Source organism: Symphodus melops (assembly GCF_947650265.1).
Source record: "Symphodus melops genome assembly, chromosome: 17".
Classification (NCBI taxonomy): Eukaryota; Metazoa; Chordata; class Actinopteri; order Labriformes; family Labridae; genus Symphodus; species Symphodus melops.
This window is the reverse complement of record NC_136707.1, coordinates 11,551,075-11,568,727: the sequence shown is the minus strand read 5'-3', so window position 1 is coordinate 11,568,727 and position 17,653 is coordinate 11,551,075. Positions and strand designations below refer to the sequence as shown.

Below are 17,653 nucleotides of genomic sequence, written 5' to 3'. Positions count from 1 at the left end.
GCTTATCCACCCAGGAATTACACAGCTCAGCTCCCTGGGTAGCTGTGGAAGTAGCTAAAGGTTCTATACTCCAGTGGTAGTAGTAGTATTGATGGTGGTGGTGTTGCTACATCATTGCATTATGGCTCAGTATAGCTGACAAGGTGGGCATATCGTGGGACTGCGCCACCATTCATCATAGTTTTATCCTGTGTCAAACAGTATCAGGATGCAGGGTTATACCAGGGCTGACACTGAAGGTGGATTTACGTTATATCTTAGTGGGGTCATGCAGAGGGAGTTCACACACAAGATATATGACCATATACCACTCTGCGGCTTGTACAGCTGTAGTATTACATAATGCTGCTGCATGCTGACTGTCAGTCATTTCATTATTGCATTTCCTTACAGAACCTTTACAGTAAATTTGAAAAAATATATAAGAATGAAAAGTAAGTTGCTCCCACATAATTCTGAGGTCATTTTTTAAAACCAGTATGACTCCAACTGGGCCAGGAAAACATTACAGTGTGTGAAGGACAGACAGACAGGGCAGTCCAAAGTCTTGTCCCTGTCCTGTTCTTGGCTGTTTGTCTATTAAGTTGTCTAATTTCTCTTCTCTGAGTCTTTCCTCTGTCTCTCTCCCTCTTTTGTAGTCTGCTCAGATCCCTGTGGTATGAGCACATTTCTCATTCCCTCTCCTTCTCTCCCTCACCCTCGCTCCCTCAAGATTGCTGCTTTATTAAACAGACTCTCCCTATCTTTCATTTGCCGCTCTCCCTACCATGCTACCCACTCCCAGACTCTGTGTTTTTTATTTATTCTCTCTTTTGCCCCCTCCTGAATGCAAACATCAAGTCGGCTTTGCATGCATCAATTGCTCAGCAGACATTTCTGTATAGACTTTCCAGCTCCGTCTTTACCCACCCTGTTCCCTTAAAACCAAAGACGATAGCAGAAAGAAATTCCTCTCATTTCTCTGCTCTAAATGTTCCATGCTCTCTTCACCCAGCCTCATCCCTCTCTTTGTTCACTGTCTACATCTCTCCTGCCCTATGAGCTCCCTCCATCTCTTTCCCTCTTGCAGTGCTCTCTCCATCTTTTTCAGACCCAGGGCAGCTATATTTAGCGGCAGGTTAACTGCTCCTGTCAAAGGTCTGATTTGTATTCTCTGCATGCAAGTCTGACTCGGGCCTAGCAGCAACATAAACAAAAGGCCCTAGTTTGAATATGCACTGAGCCCACTGGCTTAAGAATCAAAGCCCTCTCTCTACCCTGCTGCCAGTTGCACCACCTGCTATGGAAGGGAAGGGTTGGTGAGGAGGCGGAGTTGCTGCTGCTGCTGCTGGTGGTGGTGGTGGTGTGTGTGCGTGCGTGTGTGTGTGTGCGTGTGTGTGTGTGTGTGTGTGGGGGGGGGGGTTCCCCAATGGTCATGGCGACTCAAAGTCAGTCAAGCTCAATTCAGTCCAAACACGCACATTCATCTATAAGCAGAGCCTGGCTCAATGGACCCACTTGGCTGTGTTGCACCCCACTCTCTATGCGTTTGAGTAAGAGGCGGAAGTAAGGGAAGGGTTGTGCCCATGTACCCCTCTCTCTGCAGGACAAAAATATGGGATGGCGGGACGGACATATACAACAGGAAAAAAAATAATGAACCCACACAGGGCAGGAGATGAATGGAAAATAGAAATCTTCCTTTCACTCAAAGTCTGCCCCATGCAAAAGTGGCTGGAGTGATCAAAGTGAAAGGCACCTACATTATATGCTACTGTACATAGGAGGGCACATTGGGAGTCCATACAGTTGAGCTGCAGGAGAGGTGTGATGCACCCCACTGCTTTTAACTCGCTTCTCTCCTGCTGCCAGTTGCGCCACCTGCTATTGAAGGAAAGAGTTGGTGAGGAGGAGGAGGAGGAGGTGCTGCTGCTGCTGGTGGTGGTGCCTGGTCTCATCTGGTCTAACGGCAGGCTGGGGGTTACAGGCTGCTCCATATAGATACAAGGCCAGTCCAAGGGGGGACTTCTCTGCCTCGCCATTCTGTTTAAAAAGTAAAGAGACGAAATGTAGGGGCAAAGTTGTTCCATTTTAAAGGCCAGGACCAAGCAAAGCAGAAACAGAAGAGGGAAAGAGTCACAAGGTTTACACCCCTTGCTTCTCATGCTTCTGATTTGTAAAATCTTCCTTTATGGAGTTGTTCGGGCTGCAGCTAATCTGACCAGCTCCACGTTTCCCACATACTGTAGCTAGAGCCTCAATCATGTGAAGGGGGGCTTCACAGATTTTGAGTTTAGTCAAGGTTATTAAATCATAATGATACCATCGCAGAATTTTCTATTTCTCTTCTTTGAATATTTTAAACAATGGATGCTTGATATTTGAGAGCGGTAGACAAAACAGGCTTTTCATTTCTAGCCTGTTGATTTGAATGAAAACAACAGCTGTAGCTGGCTAATTAAATAAGAGTGCTCAGTAAGTTGGTTTAAATCCCAGATTGTAAGAGTTTTAATTTTCGATTTGGACGGTTTGAAAAAATAACTTTGGATAATACTTTTGTTAGTTAACATGGTTCAACCTCATGCGTGTGGAAGTGTACAATGACTATTGTAATAATGGCAACAATACAGAGTTGGGCTGTTGCTTTCTAGGAAATTTCTGAACTGTCAAGCTAGGTTTCTTGTATATCAAACCTGAGTCGCCTTGAACAGCTGAAATAGACTTGATCATCAGTCAATTGAGTACATTTTGGAAATCAATTGAGGAATTAATTTCCACCTTTACCGTTAATTTCATTGCTATACACAAAAAAAAAAACAGTCAAAGTTTTGTGGCCATGTGGTTTGTAAATATTTTGAACGCAAACAGTGACAGTTAGTGTCCAGTCTGGTCAGTCTGCTACTGATAGAGCCAAACACTGGCAGCAAACATGACCAGTGATTGCATTATTCAAAAGGGGGGTTATCAAATTAAAACCAGAAAAAAAAATCAGTCCACACACATAACTGGTTTTATTGTATGTAACATTTGAGTGGCACGGAGAAGTGATGGCATTGGCAGGGCACAGTCATTATAATGAATACATTCCCTTATTGGCAGCAGTATATTTAACATTTTTCAAATAAGCTGAGGTACACTTTGTCTGTTCCATCTGCTGCAGTAGCTTCAAAGGTAGATGAATTACTGTCTAAATGAATCCAATTTGTCTCCCTTCAACCAGTAAAATAGTTTCTAAATATAGTATATCTCTCGCTCTGGGATTGTTGGGGTTTCATTTAAGAATCAACGGTCAATTGCATAAAATAGAGATTCCACAATGGTTTATGAAGCAGATACATAGTTTACATCTATCAGGGATCTTTATCAGGACAAATATCTGCTGAAAAAGAGGAGGGGGTTTAGGGAGCATTCGTTCTTTTCACCTCAGTCAGCACGTCCGCCCTAAATCCCTAAGAGTCAATCCAGGATGCGGCATAAAGGCTTGCTTTTAAAATTCTTGCCCTGCACTTTTAGAGCCTCTCACAGAATATTTGGTAGAACTTATTCTTCCATTACTTACCAACCTGTTTAGTAAGGTCCAACATGTGTATGTTTATGTTTATCATGATAAAGAGGGTGGAGCAGTGGAAATATGACAGCTGCAGTGCAGCTAAACAGTCACAGAGAACAGTGCTTTGTATTGACTGCATTTACACCAAACAGCCTGGCCTCCTTTCAATGGCTCACTCAAGAGGAATGTCTTTATTGTCTATTAGCTTGCTGTGTGTCCATGTGTTTGTGTGAAAAAGGTCCTGGGCCTGTCATCAGTAAGATTTACTTCAGCAGCATCAGTGATGGCAGGCAGGCAGGGGTTACAAGGAATAGAAGCTCAGCTCATTCCCCCAGGTCCTAATGTGAGTGTGTGTGTGTGTGTGTGTGTGTGTGTGTGTGTGTGTGTGTGTGTGTGTGTGTGTGAGAGAGAGTGTGAGTGTGTGTGAGTGTGTGTGTGTGTGTGTGTGTGTGTGTGTGTGAGTGTGTTTGTGTGCGTGTGTGTGTGTGTGTGTGTGTTCTCAGGTCAGCACCTCGCCCACAGCTCTCTGATGATGTTTACGCCTGATGATGTCATTGTATCGATCAGCAGGGAGGCTGTTGTGGGATTTGGTGTCAGTGTCTGGAGGGAGAGGAAGAGAGAGGAAGAGAGGGTGGGGTTGATGGGGTTAGGTGAGAAATTAGCAAAGATAGATAGACAGATAGTTGACACCTTTAACAAATGTTTCATGTTATTAAAATAGTATGTTTACTGATACTTCTTATCATTTTTTTTTGTCAGGTACTTAGCTAGAAACTGATGATTGGCAGGAATACAAACCTTTTTATATATAAAAGAAAAACAATTTCAAAAACATATTGAGCTTGAGTTTTACAATGGTGGGAATGCTTTTTTCCCCAAAGAAATACTTAGTAGATGTGGTTATCTTTGGACTGATCATGACTTTATCTTGGCTTTTTCCACTTATTTACAACAGGCTCCTGGATGGGGCTTCAATATCACCAAATTTCTCAAATACGGTGAAAAATTGTTATAGCAAAAGAGATATATTTGCAACAGGTGAAATATTGTGACAGTTCAGGACCATCTTACTCAAGGGAAAAAGGACAGATATATCAATGTTTTAAATGGCCCCCCCACACACACATTTTGTTGTATCTTATTCCGACATTTTTATAGAGTTATTTCATAACTATTGTCTCATGACAGTTTACAAAAATAGCATGTCTAGACATATAATCTTCACTATATCATAAGATCCAACAATATTTCACCATGTGCAAAGCACTTGGAAACATTCAGCAATGTTGCAGTGACAAGAAATCTTTAAGCGGAAGCAGAAACCTTCAGCAGAACCAGACTCATTGTGAACAGCCATTTGCTGCGAGTTGGGCTTGGAGAGGGGGATAGAAAGAGAGACAGAAAGACACACAGCCACAGACAATCAAATAAGCTAAGTATGATACAGGTTAAAGTAGCATTCAGCGAGTGGAAAAAGAAGTGTATAGAACAGGAAGCAGTCTGTGTAAACAGAAGTGTACACAAAATTAAAGTTTTTATTGAAGAAACTTGACTGACGTGAGGACAAAAACGTTGAAAATATGGAAAGAAGCAGAAACATTTTGACCTGTATGGATGACTTGATGAAAAAAATACTTTCATTTTGGTGGTGTTGACTGACACTGACACTGCACTAGAATTTTGATATCCCATGAAACAGTGTCAATTTTACATAGGGGTCTCCAACCTTCCTTCCTCTGAGAGCTACTTTGAAAAAATGAAAGTGGCAGAGAGCTACTTGCATCACATCACCTGCATTGATTCACCTAGCACACGTCAGCTGAATTAAACTAGACATACTGTAATCTTAGGGTGTATTCATACTTACCTTGTTCGCTTGAAATGAACTAAAACCCTGGTGCGGAGCTTTTGGGCAGATGTGAATGCAAACCATCGAACTCAGGTGCGCACCAAACAGCAGGACCGAGACCCAGCTGGTCTTGATTTGCTTTCAAATTAACCCTGGTACGGTTCGTTTGAGGTTTGAAAGCGACCGGACCTCAGTCCGACCCAGTTCTAAAAATGACATGCCTTTTTGGAAATAACAGGCTCCTGTTGCCACATGCAGTAAGAGAAATAATTGTTTGGTTAGCAGCACAGCGTTGTATGTTTCTATTGCCTACTTCTTCGGTAGTCTTCGGTCTAACTTTCAGACACTTTCACTGGTGTTTCATCGCTCTGTTCTTTTATTATCCAATACTTTTAAATCACACAGACTATGAACAGAACAACAGCTGCAGCAACTTCTTGTTATTTTCCCCCGCGGCAGTCTGATCCTCCTCCTTTCCCCTGCACCACATGCTTCATTGATAACCTCGAACATATTCATCACAACACCGGTTGATTGCCCACACATAGGCCTTAATTTTTTTACACAACGGAATATTTTCGTACCTATACCAAATGGATGTAATTGTTTATCAAAATGTTCAATACCAGGACAGCGAATGCAACACGTGATATCGCCATGATTGTTTACTTTCATTTTGCGATTATCACTTTACAAAAGTACAATGTGAAAACGAACCGCACCAAACCAAAAAAGAAACAGTATTTGGTCCAGACCAAGGAAAGCAAACTAAAGGACTTTTGTGGTGTGAATATACCCTTAACTTCACATCAAGGTGCAAGAAAAAAAGATTGTGGCACACTTTGTTGCTGAAAATTCTCATCAATGTCCAAGAAAACATTACTGCTTCACACTTGTTTTATGGGCCAAATATATGAATTGCATTTGCAGGCAGGCAGGCAGGCAGGCAAACAGACAGACAGGCAGGCAGGCAGGCAGGCAGGCAGGCAGGCAGGCAGGCAGGCAGGCAGGCAGGCAGGCAGGCAGGCAGGCAGGCAGGCAGGCAGGCAGGCAGGCAGGCAGGCAGGCTAAGCTGTACAGTCACATTAAAAGTACCATAAACTCGTGTGAGATATATAAACATTCACTGCAGTCGCCATACAGAACAGCATGTATTGCACTATTATCCTGCTGATAATTACTTTAATGAACATCCTCCTATGGGATTGTGGGATGTTATGTCAAGTGGGCAAAATCATAAAATATGCAGTGGGTTGTTTTTATGGATTTGTGTCCTCTGGGTTTCCCTCAGATGCCTCGGCATAGCCCACCACCTCCATCACGTTGACTGTCAGTCAGTGGGCTGATCTGGCTGGCCCAGAATTGTATTGTGTAGGCTTGTACAGTACAGTAAAGCTACAGTTGCTGCATTAAGGCTTGCATGCTCTGCTCTGCTATACTGAAGACGATGTGAGAGTAAAAAGGTCTCTCTTTTTTTTCCACCTCGTCCACCTCCTCCTGCACTATCACTCACTATCCGCTTCCTGGAACCTGCCCATAGAATTGGATTTAGAGTCTGTCTGTGTGCCTGGCTTGTCTCAAGCCTCTTTGCCTGTCTCTGCTCTGCTCCATGGCACTCCACTTCCCTCTTTACTGCCCTCCTTGGCTTGTCTCTGCATTCTAATTGGGTGATAATGCAGCCAGTGTGGTCCACAACCACAACCCTACATGACAGTGCAACAACAATAGTGCTCCTCAGACAGGAGCACTACTAACTGTGTATTGAGCTGCTGTTGCTGCGTGTGTACGTCTCTTTACATATTGTCTGTGTGTGTGTGGTACCAATGTCTGATGTTACAGTTTCTGTTTGTGTTTAGAATACAGGGCCGAAAGAGGGAGCTGGGTTGGGGGATGGAGAGATAGACAGTTCATTGTTTATCTTCATGGATGGCAGTCCTATTCCTTTCCGTTTAGTTTGCTCTCATTCCTACAGTATCTTTTCTACAACATGCATTACATTTTATTCTTCCATCCGTGCATCCATCCCCTCGCTACAAATCCTCCTTTACATCTGACCCTCTGCGTATTATCACTGTGCCCATTGCCCTATGCTGCTCCCTCTGCATCTGTTCGGCATGTTCAGCGCCGAGGAGTGTGGCGCTGGCCGTGTAATGGCTGTAGAAACGTAATAATAACATTACAGCTGCAATCTGGGTGGGGAGGGGTCAGGGAGGGTGAAAGAAAAGAGGCAGGGTTGGGGGGCTGTAAGACGGGTGAGAATTGGTGGGGGTCTAAGGGGTAGGTGCTGAGAAGGAGGGGGGTAAGGGGGGAGTGGGGGAGGGGGCGGGGCAGGTGCATCACTAATGGCTTTTTAAAAAGGTTACAGCATGTCGCTCCCTCTTCATAATGGGGCCCTGGCTGTGCTGGAAATGCAATTTCCGGGAAAGATAATGCAAGTAGTGAAGGGCTGTGTAAAGGAGGGGAGCACTGAAGTTGGGGGGCAGGATGGGAGGATGGGCCGTGTGTACCTTGTGCTTATCTTCAAGTAAAAGAGAAAGAAAGAAAAGAATTTAGATGGAGATAAGTGGAGAAGGAAGAGGAGAGTGCAGGGATGAGAGCGGAGGCATGAAAAACCTTAAGGGGTGGAGGAGGTGCTCATGTGTTTGTGAGGGATTTACAGATTTTATGGAATAAAAAGCAAGGTAGAGGTGAAGGGAATGCGGCTCGTAAGTTGGGGGCGATTTAAACCTGCCTGCAAATGTAAGCATATCAATAGTTAATGAAGACATTATCTGTGGACACTACACCCGTGTTATCTAAACAAACGTTATCCTTCAACCCTTCAGCATCCTGCATGCTTGGTTGAAGCCAAGAATACTAATTAACCTTGAGCCACTAGATATTAGTCTCAACTTTGCCTGATTGAATATTACTGCTTTGCAATGGGTATTTGTAATTGCTCGTCATGTTAGTGGGGCGATTTAAGTGTATATATTATGTTCCTGTCGGTGCTGTACTCTTTGACAATGTGGTAATACTTTCAATTTATTTCACACCCCGTGCACATAACACAAAATCAATATCTCGTGGTTATGTGTAATTTCATTGAGTCAGCCTGAAGTTCTGCCTGAACAATTATAATTTAAGTAAATTAATATTGAGCTGACATCTGGTATCCCAGTGTGTCAGTGTGAGAAGTGTTTGTTTGTTGAGGCATTACTTTTTTTATATAAGAGTTAGAGGCAGATTGGTAAAGAGCTGAAAAAACCTCAAGCCCTGCTTTGTAGCTCACACTCAATACAAATTCAATACAAGCTACGAACACACACTCACACACAAAAATATAAAAGGTGTCCCACCTCGCCTCAGTCTCTTTCTATCCTATCATGACTCATCCTGCTCGTCTCTCCTCCACTTAACCACAATGATGACATGTGCAACTCCCTCAATGGAGCGCCTTAGCTGACTGTGCCTCACCTCGAGCTTGTCAGGGGAAACTGATGCCCCAAAGCACACAGCTCCTGCTTTTACAAAAAAGCCAGCAGAAAGAGGAAAACACAGAGTAGGATGGAATTTCAGATTTGAGAGGGAATGCCCCATTGCATGGTTGTTATAGATTCTTTGTTGTGCCTCTTTCTGCCCTCCTCCACACCTGCCCCCCCCCCCATCTGCTTACACAGCTATGAAATATCTTACACAGGTATAATAGGAGAACATGAACCAGGTCCCACCGATTTTAAAAATAAACTGAACAAAACTTGTTGAAATTATTTAAGGAACATAACTTTTTCCATCAATTATCTGCATTAGGTTTACATCATTATTGTCCATATCAAGCACTGAAAAACACTCCACTCCACCACTCCTAAATTCTGGAGGTAGACTCTGATAAAATCTTTCTCTATAGGATGAGCGTTGTCATCTTTGAGGATAGAGTTCGGTCCCAGACTGTCGAGATACGGGATTGCCGCTGGTTGCAGAATCTCATTTCGATATCTGTCTGCATTGAGATTGCCTCCATTGATGACAAGCCTCGTTTTTCCAGTATAAGGGAGACGTGCTCCACACAATCACACTGCCTCTACCAAAAGTTGTGTTTTTCATGGGCGCAACCCACATACTAAGCTCTGCTGCTTATCCCACAAATTCATGCTCCTTACAAATGTGGCAGCATTTAAAAGGCTTTCCAATGGAAGCATTGTTACAACAAAGAAATAATCTAACAAACAGATAATGTCCTTACTTTTGTGCAATGTTTATAATAGATACTGAAAATCTGGAGTGACTTGTTTCAATGTAAAACAACATACTTGACAAATAAGTTTTCAGATTACAAATCTTAGAGATTTTGAGATGAGACCATGGTTCGAAAACATGCAATCTCAATATGTTTTTTTCTCCAAAGACAGGTTCTAACACTTTATTTTTCTTAACTGTTTTTTTTTTTCCATTAAATAAAAATGATCACAAGCTCTGTTGTTGTTTAGTGTAACCATACTTCATAATTTTCACTACCCAAAAGTTATGGCACTTACCTTTTGTATCTGTTGTTAATTTCTTAAAATTTAATTAATCTAAATTTTTTTTCCCCCCTAAAGGGGGGAATCGTGCTTCTCACACACACCTGAATCACACAAATGCACAAGCAGGACCTGGGGACATGCATTAATGGAGAGATGTCATGATGAGTGTGGTGGCCGCCACCACTGGAAGCACCCTCTGAGCTGGTGGGGTTTCTGTGCCTTGCTCAACGGCACCTCAGCAGTGCTCAAGAAGTGGTCTGGCGCCAGCTACCAGACCAAAATCCATATTTTGATAAATCGGTTAATCGGGACTGGAACCCTCCGGTTCCCATTTCAAGTCCCAATGGACTGAGCTACTGTCACCCCAATTGTCATTTAACTGGGATTTGTCTTTACGATTCTTCTTGCAACATACTGCCTTCTATTGAACACATTAAAATGCACACTGATGTACCATGTGAAGTGAGATCACACATTTTTGCTTGTATTTACTCAAACTGATCACGTTTATCTTTAAAATCAAATGAGCAGGCTGTTTGAAATTGAAATTACCTAGAATTACCTCAAATCAAAAATTGGAATGCAGAGAAGAACACTGGAATTAAAATTCCTCGCAAACTAACTGAGGGACTTGTGCTGCCCACACTAATGAGGCCTGTATGGGCAGGGGAAAAAAAGAGGCAGAACGACACTGCAGGTGGGATTTCACCAAGGAAACAGCGTCATCCTTTGAACCTCTCTGACTTGGATTTTTGGTGGTCGTTTAAATTCAGTCAAACTGAGATTTCTTTTAAGGAATTGCAGGTGCATCTCTCTAAAGTCTGGGGGATCGAAACTGCAATTAGTGTCAGCTGCACTGCAAGGTTTCTTTGATCAGCTTTTCAGGGTAATTTTTAGAAAGTGTTCTCTGTGTTTAAAGAGAGAGCATTTCTTAAAATAACAGAAAAACCTACTCGCTGTAGAAATCAAGCATGAAGAAGTGCAGGTTAGAGAAAGGGATCTTTTCATTTATCTGGACAAATAAAATGGATGTCATTATACAGTATATGTTGGGTGAACACAGGTGCAAATCTTTTTATTAACTATTGTGATGGTACTTTTCATTTCAGGACACAGCTTCTCCACATGTAAGATGTCTGAAAACATGAATCAGTTGATCTTTCTGTAGTCTCCTCAAAACATATAGGAGTACATGTTTATGATGTATATTGCCATCTTGTGGATTTCACGTGCACATGCACAGACTCTAGAGAGTTGTTAATAATTTTCCTCGATGACATAGGCAAATATGGAGACCGAAAGTGGACGTTGCTTTTTAACATACATTTCATGTGCTTTCAAGTTATTTCCTGTACAGCAATGTAATGGTCTTTTACACATCTGGATTATTTAAGGGTTACACATGCATTCTAACATTCTAAAAGTAATCTGATGAGTTATTAAAGTCTTCCCATATTCTGAAAAAAGGCAGCGCAGACACCAGACCACCAGACACCACACCATGTCAAGTGGGCTAAAAAAATGACCATGAAGTCCACGGGCTGAGATAAATGCAAAAATATTGTCTTTATCGAAGACATGAGTGGTCAAAACAGCCTATTGTTTTGACCACTTATGTCTTCATTAAAGAGACTGATTTTGCCTTGCTCTCATCCTGGGGACTTTTTTGTGGCTTTTTAACCAATTTGAATTTGTGTGCGGTTATTTATTCTGCCATTTGTTGACATTTTTATCTCGTACCAATGCATCCCAGTGCAAGGTTTGTATGCACAGTATCACAGCAAAGTGACATATTTGCTCTATTCTTAGATCATGCATCAGGGACTATTTAAGGAGTGGGGTAAGAACAGACTGAGACTAACAGAATGAATTATGTGTAACTTTGAGGTGAGTAACGACATACGAATAAGACTTTTTTTTATTGTTTTAAAGGTTATCCTGTAGGACAGTTGCAGACTGCACATAATGTGAGAACGACTGAAGGATGTCTGAGAATAATCATGATGATGTCATCATCAAGACTGTTTTTGGACCTTGAACCATTCTAGTTACTTAAAAGAAGGGCACCTTGATCTCTACAACATCAGTTATGACTTTTTATTTGAATCCCTCCAAAGTCAACCAACACAAGGTGATAAAATGTAACACTGAATCACTTGATTTTACTCAAATGACAGAAAAGACATTGATGGAATGGAATGCATTCTAAGATCTGTAAAATGTTGTTCTAATTGCTTTGACACATCTCTGAAAACACCACAAACATTTCAGAATGACATTGGACTCTGCGTGTCCTGTCTGAGTCCTTTGTCTCCTGTCTCCAAATAATTCTATTTCCCAATGTTTACACTACTGTTTATCTATTATATGCTGAGAAAAACAGAATTACGATTTATTATATGAAAACTATTCAGCGAGTTTTCACACTAAACTTCGTAAAGCAGTTCACTTTAATTCAATTTATTTCATGGGGATAAGTGTATTGTTGTCCTAGAGACGTTCTTGTTGAGACTTTTTTGAACATGCACATGCTTAGTTTTGGTTGCTCAACTTGATTAGTGTATGGAAATCAGTTAAGCAACAGCAGCTTACCTTACCTAAAACAGGTACATTTGTATAAAAAGATTAAAATAGACTTTTTTTTCCTTATTAATTTTTTGCTTTTGTGATTAACAGACTACCATGGTCGGAATTTAACAAATAGAAACACAAATATCTTAAAAAAACAACCTGGAAACAATGACAGTAATTTATCCATAATACTTTAATCCCTAGTCAATATGGTAATAACTGTGACTCGACAAGTCGGCTCTTTGGATGTGGAGCTGTGGCCTTATTGATCTTTGAATTGACCATGTAAAAAGCATTATTTTTTACAGTTTCTAAAGTGAGAGAAGACAGGGTTTTTAAATCCTTTAAGTATGGTTCATGCTTAAAAATCACTGGCTCCCACAATTACTATTATTCTATGGGACATTTAGCATGTTTCCATAAGCAGATGTGCAGACACACTAAATTAAAGGGTACAGAATGCTAAATAAGAAAATAGAAAAAAAAAATGTTTTAATAAATTCACGTTTGCTAGGTAACCTGGAAGAAAGACCCAATGCTTGTAAAATCTTCTCTTCTCATAACCAAAAGCAGAAAGACAAAGAATAACACAAACACAACCACTGTATCACTTGTGTGAATAAACACAATGGTGCACAGACACTAACACACACACACACACACACACACACACACACACACGCACACACACACACAAACACACACCAGATCATAGTGAATACAGTAACAAAACAAATATTACACATTCTCATATTTACTCATGTCTATTTAATGTTCTCATCACAAGTTTTTACAAAACAGCTTTGTTGCAATAGGATCAAAGGAAACGTGTCTCTCCCCAAGAGTTACAGATCTGAATAATAGATAATTTTTCTTCCCATGTCAGTCAACTGCTGCATGATCGCTCTTTAAGTAACTCCAGATTCTACAGAGAAAGAAAATGTGTGCTTCTTGTTAACTGTTAGCTCAAAGGAGAAGATAACTTGACCTGAAGAAAGTCTATGTCTGTCTGAAGGGTATTTTTTGTATCGGTGTTATCATTTATGTATTTCTTGTAAAAAACTAAACAAAAAACCCCCCCAATAATAATTGTATTTAAGGCATTACTGCTGTTTGAGAAATCAAATGACAGCAAAGCAATGAGGAACAAAGGGATGTTATGCCGCAAAGGTTTATGAGTCTGACTCAAATTCACAACTTTGTCAGTTTATGTGATGTTTGTTCCCGGGCCCTCTGAGCCACCAGAATGTCACGGTTTTTATGACTTTTCAAAGAGTGTCACCATGTGTACTTGGTGACACTCAAGATGTAAATCTCAACTTCATTCTTCCACACGAGTCATCAACTAGAGTATAAATTCAGCACATCGTCCTTAGGTTATGCTCTACAAAAAACCTCAAAAATACATGGTCAAGCCTAGGTTAGGCTATTAAGGTATGTAAAAGGATAATCATTTTAAACCTACAGATTTATACGGAGGCCCAGAGAGACCAAAATAAGGATTATTTTTAATTTGTTCAAATTTTGGTCCCACTGGCTCAGTGGAAATAACTAAAGACATGAGGACATACCAAATTCTTTTAAAGTAGTCATGGCAAATACTTCCCCATTGACTCTAACTATACTAATAATTATATGACTTTGGGGGAGACTTTCGGCCCAACCACAAAGGTGTATGACAGCACAAGGCTCCACATATTCTTATTTATGAATGACTGATGGATAAATGACTGGGGGCTTAACTACTTATCAGTGCTGCACGTCTTTGTTTTGGTTAACTTATGATTGATGTTATGTTCCATTTCAATGATATCATCAAAAAAAAGGAAACTTCGGATAAGCAAAGTTACCTAACAGGGAGTGGACACTGCAGAGCTTTTGGCAACTGTCCCAGAGACATTCATGATCTACAAGGGATTTTTTTTGGCAGATGGTAAAAAAAGCAGCAGCGCTTAAACAGGACTAAATATACATCAAGTAACCAGTAACACAACTCCAATGCACTGTTTATTTACATTGGGCTATTAGATATGTCCTGCATAGTCCAGTCACAAGTGGACAACCTTAAAACAGGAGTAAACGTATTCAAAACAAATTGAGGAGACACTGAAATATGATCAATCAGATCACAATCCTTGATGGCCTGGGCTCATTTGTAAAGACTCACTTGGCAGTTTTGTTGTGAGCATGAATGTATGAATGTTTGCAAATATGTCAACAAAAGAGGAAAGAAGTGATTCAAACTCACGTTTTAAGCATACATGTGACTCTCAAACAGAAATGACTTAAAGTTTTATAATCCAATGAACAGACAGCATGTCAAAAAGAAACTATGAGTAAATAACTCTAACCATGGTCCAGCAGACATGTCGTTAGACTCAATGAATGAGCCTTCTGTTTATTCCCAGACAGATAAATTGTTGTTTTGGAGGGATTCAACATCATCATAAACACTGTTCATCATAATAAATACAAGGTGTAAACATCACAAGCTTAATAAAAAAGAAAATTATGTACAATAGCATACAAACAGGTTTAACAACAAAGTCAGGGGATATAGATGTGGATGTGTGTGCTTTTAAAATGTTCCAATGGCATGTGCTCTTTAAAAAACTGTCTTTATTTTTATGTGCATGTTTTTCTGTGTGCGTGGGTGTGTGTGTGTATTGTCCAGCAGAGGGAAACATTTCACAGCACAGTGATAGTATAAAAGGCAAAGTACCAATGCCACATAGACAAGAGCTAATTAGAGAGTGTAAAAAAAGATGAGGAGGAAGAGACGAGATACAAATTGTGAATTTAAGGGAGTGTGCAAATCAAAGTTAGCAAAACTGTCACGCCACACTGAGCGCTTATGGCAACCATACTCTATCTACATTTCAATAAATAAATCTATTAATAAAATGTGGAAGAAAAGAAAATCACAATAATTACATAACCCAGACAACCTTTAGCAAATCTTCCTATGATTCTGAGAGAAGATCCTGTTCATGGTTTGAAAAGTCTGGATTTGAAAAGATATCAAAACAAAAAAAAAAATAGCCTGTTGAAATCACAGAAATTATTTGCATGGCGGCTTCTCATCTCAAAAGAATTCACAAAACAAGTATTTGCGATGCAGGTGATAATTTGGCTTACTCTTGTGCCACCTGCAGTCTGGAGCTTGGCTTTGTCTTATCAAATTTGTTTGTATTTCACATCAGTTTTTTGGCAAAGCTACAACTATCTGACAGAGAAAAGAAGAAAGGAAATTGAAGATGTCCGTACATTATCCTGTTTGCTTTTGTCTGGGGTGTCCGCCGAGAGATCCGAGAGGAATTCTTTGACTCACTTCATGTGGAGTTGGCTAGGTAACTGCTACTCAGATTACAATGTGTGTGATGTTGTGAAGTGTGTGAGGATATGGGTATGACTACTGTCACTTTCAGGGACAGTAGTCATACCCATAAAAACTCATGAACAGTTTTTATTGAGGAATGCCTCTGAACAAATGGGGACAATAGTTGTCTCAGCAAGCTAAATTTTGAAGTCATTAAATTAAGGGTCAGGTTGTCCTGCTGCTTAGTTTGAGAATAAGATGAGGATTATGTTATAGCCAGAAAAAGTTAAAGCGTGGTTAGTGTAAGGAAGTCCCCAGGTTAAAAATGTAAGACTAAAAAAAAAAACCCAGATGTGAAAAAACATGTTTGTGTTTGTGCATGTTTGTGTATATGGCTTGCTTAAAGGAGGTTGTTACAGATAAATCTCGGCAGTACAGGGATCCTCAAGCTGGGCGTTTTTTTGGTCCACTCCTGATATCAAAGCTGTGTGCTTAGAGTCTAACAGGAGGTTCATTGTCACTTAGTTTTCCATACTTGCTTTCTTCAAAAAAATTAATTCCAGCGTAGTAAATAAAATAAAAAGTAGAACATTCTCAGTGGTCATAGTTCCCATGATTGAGTTTATACCAAAAAAAGGAACTGCAAAGTCTTTAGTTATAATTTACAAAAAAACAAACTTTGATGACTTTGTACCAAATGCTCAGCTCTTTTCTGAGTGTCACAGAAAGAGAAGTCTTTAAAGAGTTTGCCTATCGGTTCCCCGGGGGTTTAGAGGGCAACAGGGTGGGGTGTGTTTGCTTAGGGGAAGTTTAGACCTGCGTGGAATAGGAGCGATGCAGAGTTGCGTACCGCCCGGCCGGATGGGCCGCACAGTGAGGCGAGTGCTGCTCCGACTGGTCTAAACTTCGCTGGAAATTGAGCGAGACGGTATGATGACATCGGGGGTGGTGGGGAACCGATAGGGCTGATGGTCATGTGATCTCGGTGAACGAAGATCTCCGCGGAGTCTGCAGGGGAAAGAGAGGAGTGAGAAAGAGAGAGGACGGGGCAGAGAGAAGGCGAGGTAGAGAAAAAAGTGAAGAAAAGAATAATCAAGAGCAATGCACGGAATGAGGGTTTTGGGAAGAGAAGAAAAATCAGATGCAAAGAGAAATAACAGAAATAAGGCCACAGATGATGGAGGTAGTGAAAAAGGGCAATGACAGGCAGAACATATATTTAAAATTGGTTAGAATGGTTGGACGTAGGGGTTATAAGGTGGGGAGGTGGAGGAGAGTGCGGGATGCTGGAGGAGAGTGAGGGACAAGGGAGCAGATTGAGAGGAAAGGTGGAGACAGAGGAAAAGAGGCAGTCAGGTGAGGGTTAGTGACAGTGACAGACCACAGAGGACACAGACAATATTTACTTGGATGAGGGCTAGTGCTTCACTGCTGCACCCCTTAGAAAATATCTTAAGAAAATGTTAGATTATTTATTTCTCTTGGCCTAAGTTTAGGTCATACTGTAGCTTCCAACCAGCTGCTTTATATTAATTCTGAATGGTGCATAACCATTCAAAGTGAGTAAGCAAAACTGCTGACTCACCTCTAGGGTAACTACACTGACTATTGATGAGTGCCTTGTGGGAAAAAAAATCCTTATTGAAATATCTGAATTAACCCTTTTAAATATAGGCATTTTACTAATCCACATTATGGCATGCCTGCTACACTGAGTGGGAATGTTGACTTCCATGATGCACATTATGTTGATCAATAGGCATGATCAGGAAAAAATGACAATTCATCCAAGACAGAAACACCATATACACCATCCTAAATAATTGGTTGATCTTTTGAATAAGAAAAATGTAGATTCCAGTCTGTTCAGGTAAGATTGAAAC

The 17,653-nt window shown here is 40.7% G+C and overlaps 1 protein-coding gene across 4 annotated transcripts in view; it reads right to left on the bottom strand.

Annotated features, from left to right (window-relative positions):
• Positions 1–14,632: 14,632 nt before the first annotated feature.
• plppr2a (phospholipid phosphatase related 2a) overlaps positions 14,633–17,653 on the bottom strand; it is a 42,259-nt gene continuing 39,238 nt past the window's right edge. For 3 of the 4 annotated variants that reach the window (XM_079366882.1, XM_079366879.1, XM_079366880.1), the window contains exon 8: positions 14,633–16,778. In XM_079366882.1, coding sequence (XP_079223008.1) covers positions 16,743–16,778 — 36 coding nt within the window. In that variant the 3' untranslated portion in view covers positions 14,633–16,742. Of the gene's footprint in view, positions 17,057–17,653 lie in introns of all 4 variants that reach the window. The other variant, XM_079366881.1, reaches the window with a different exon arrangement.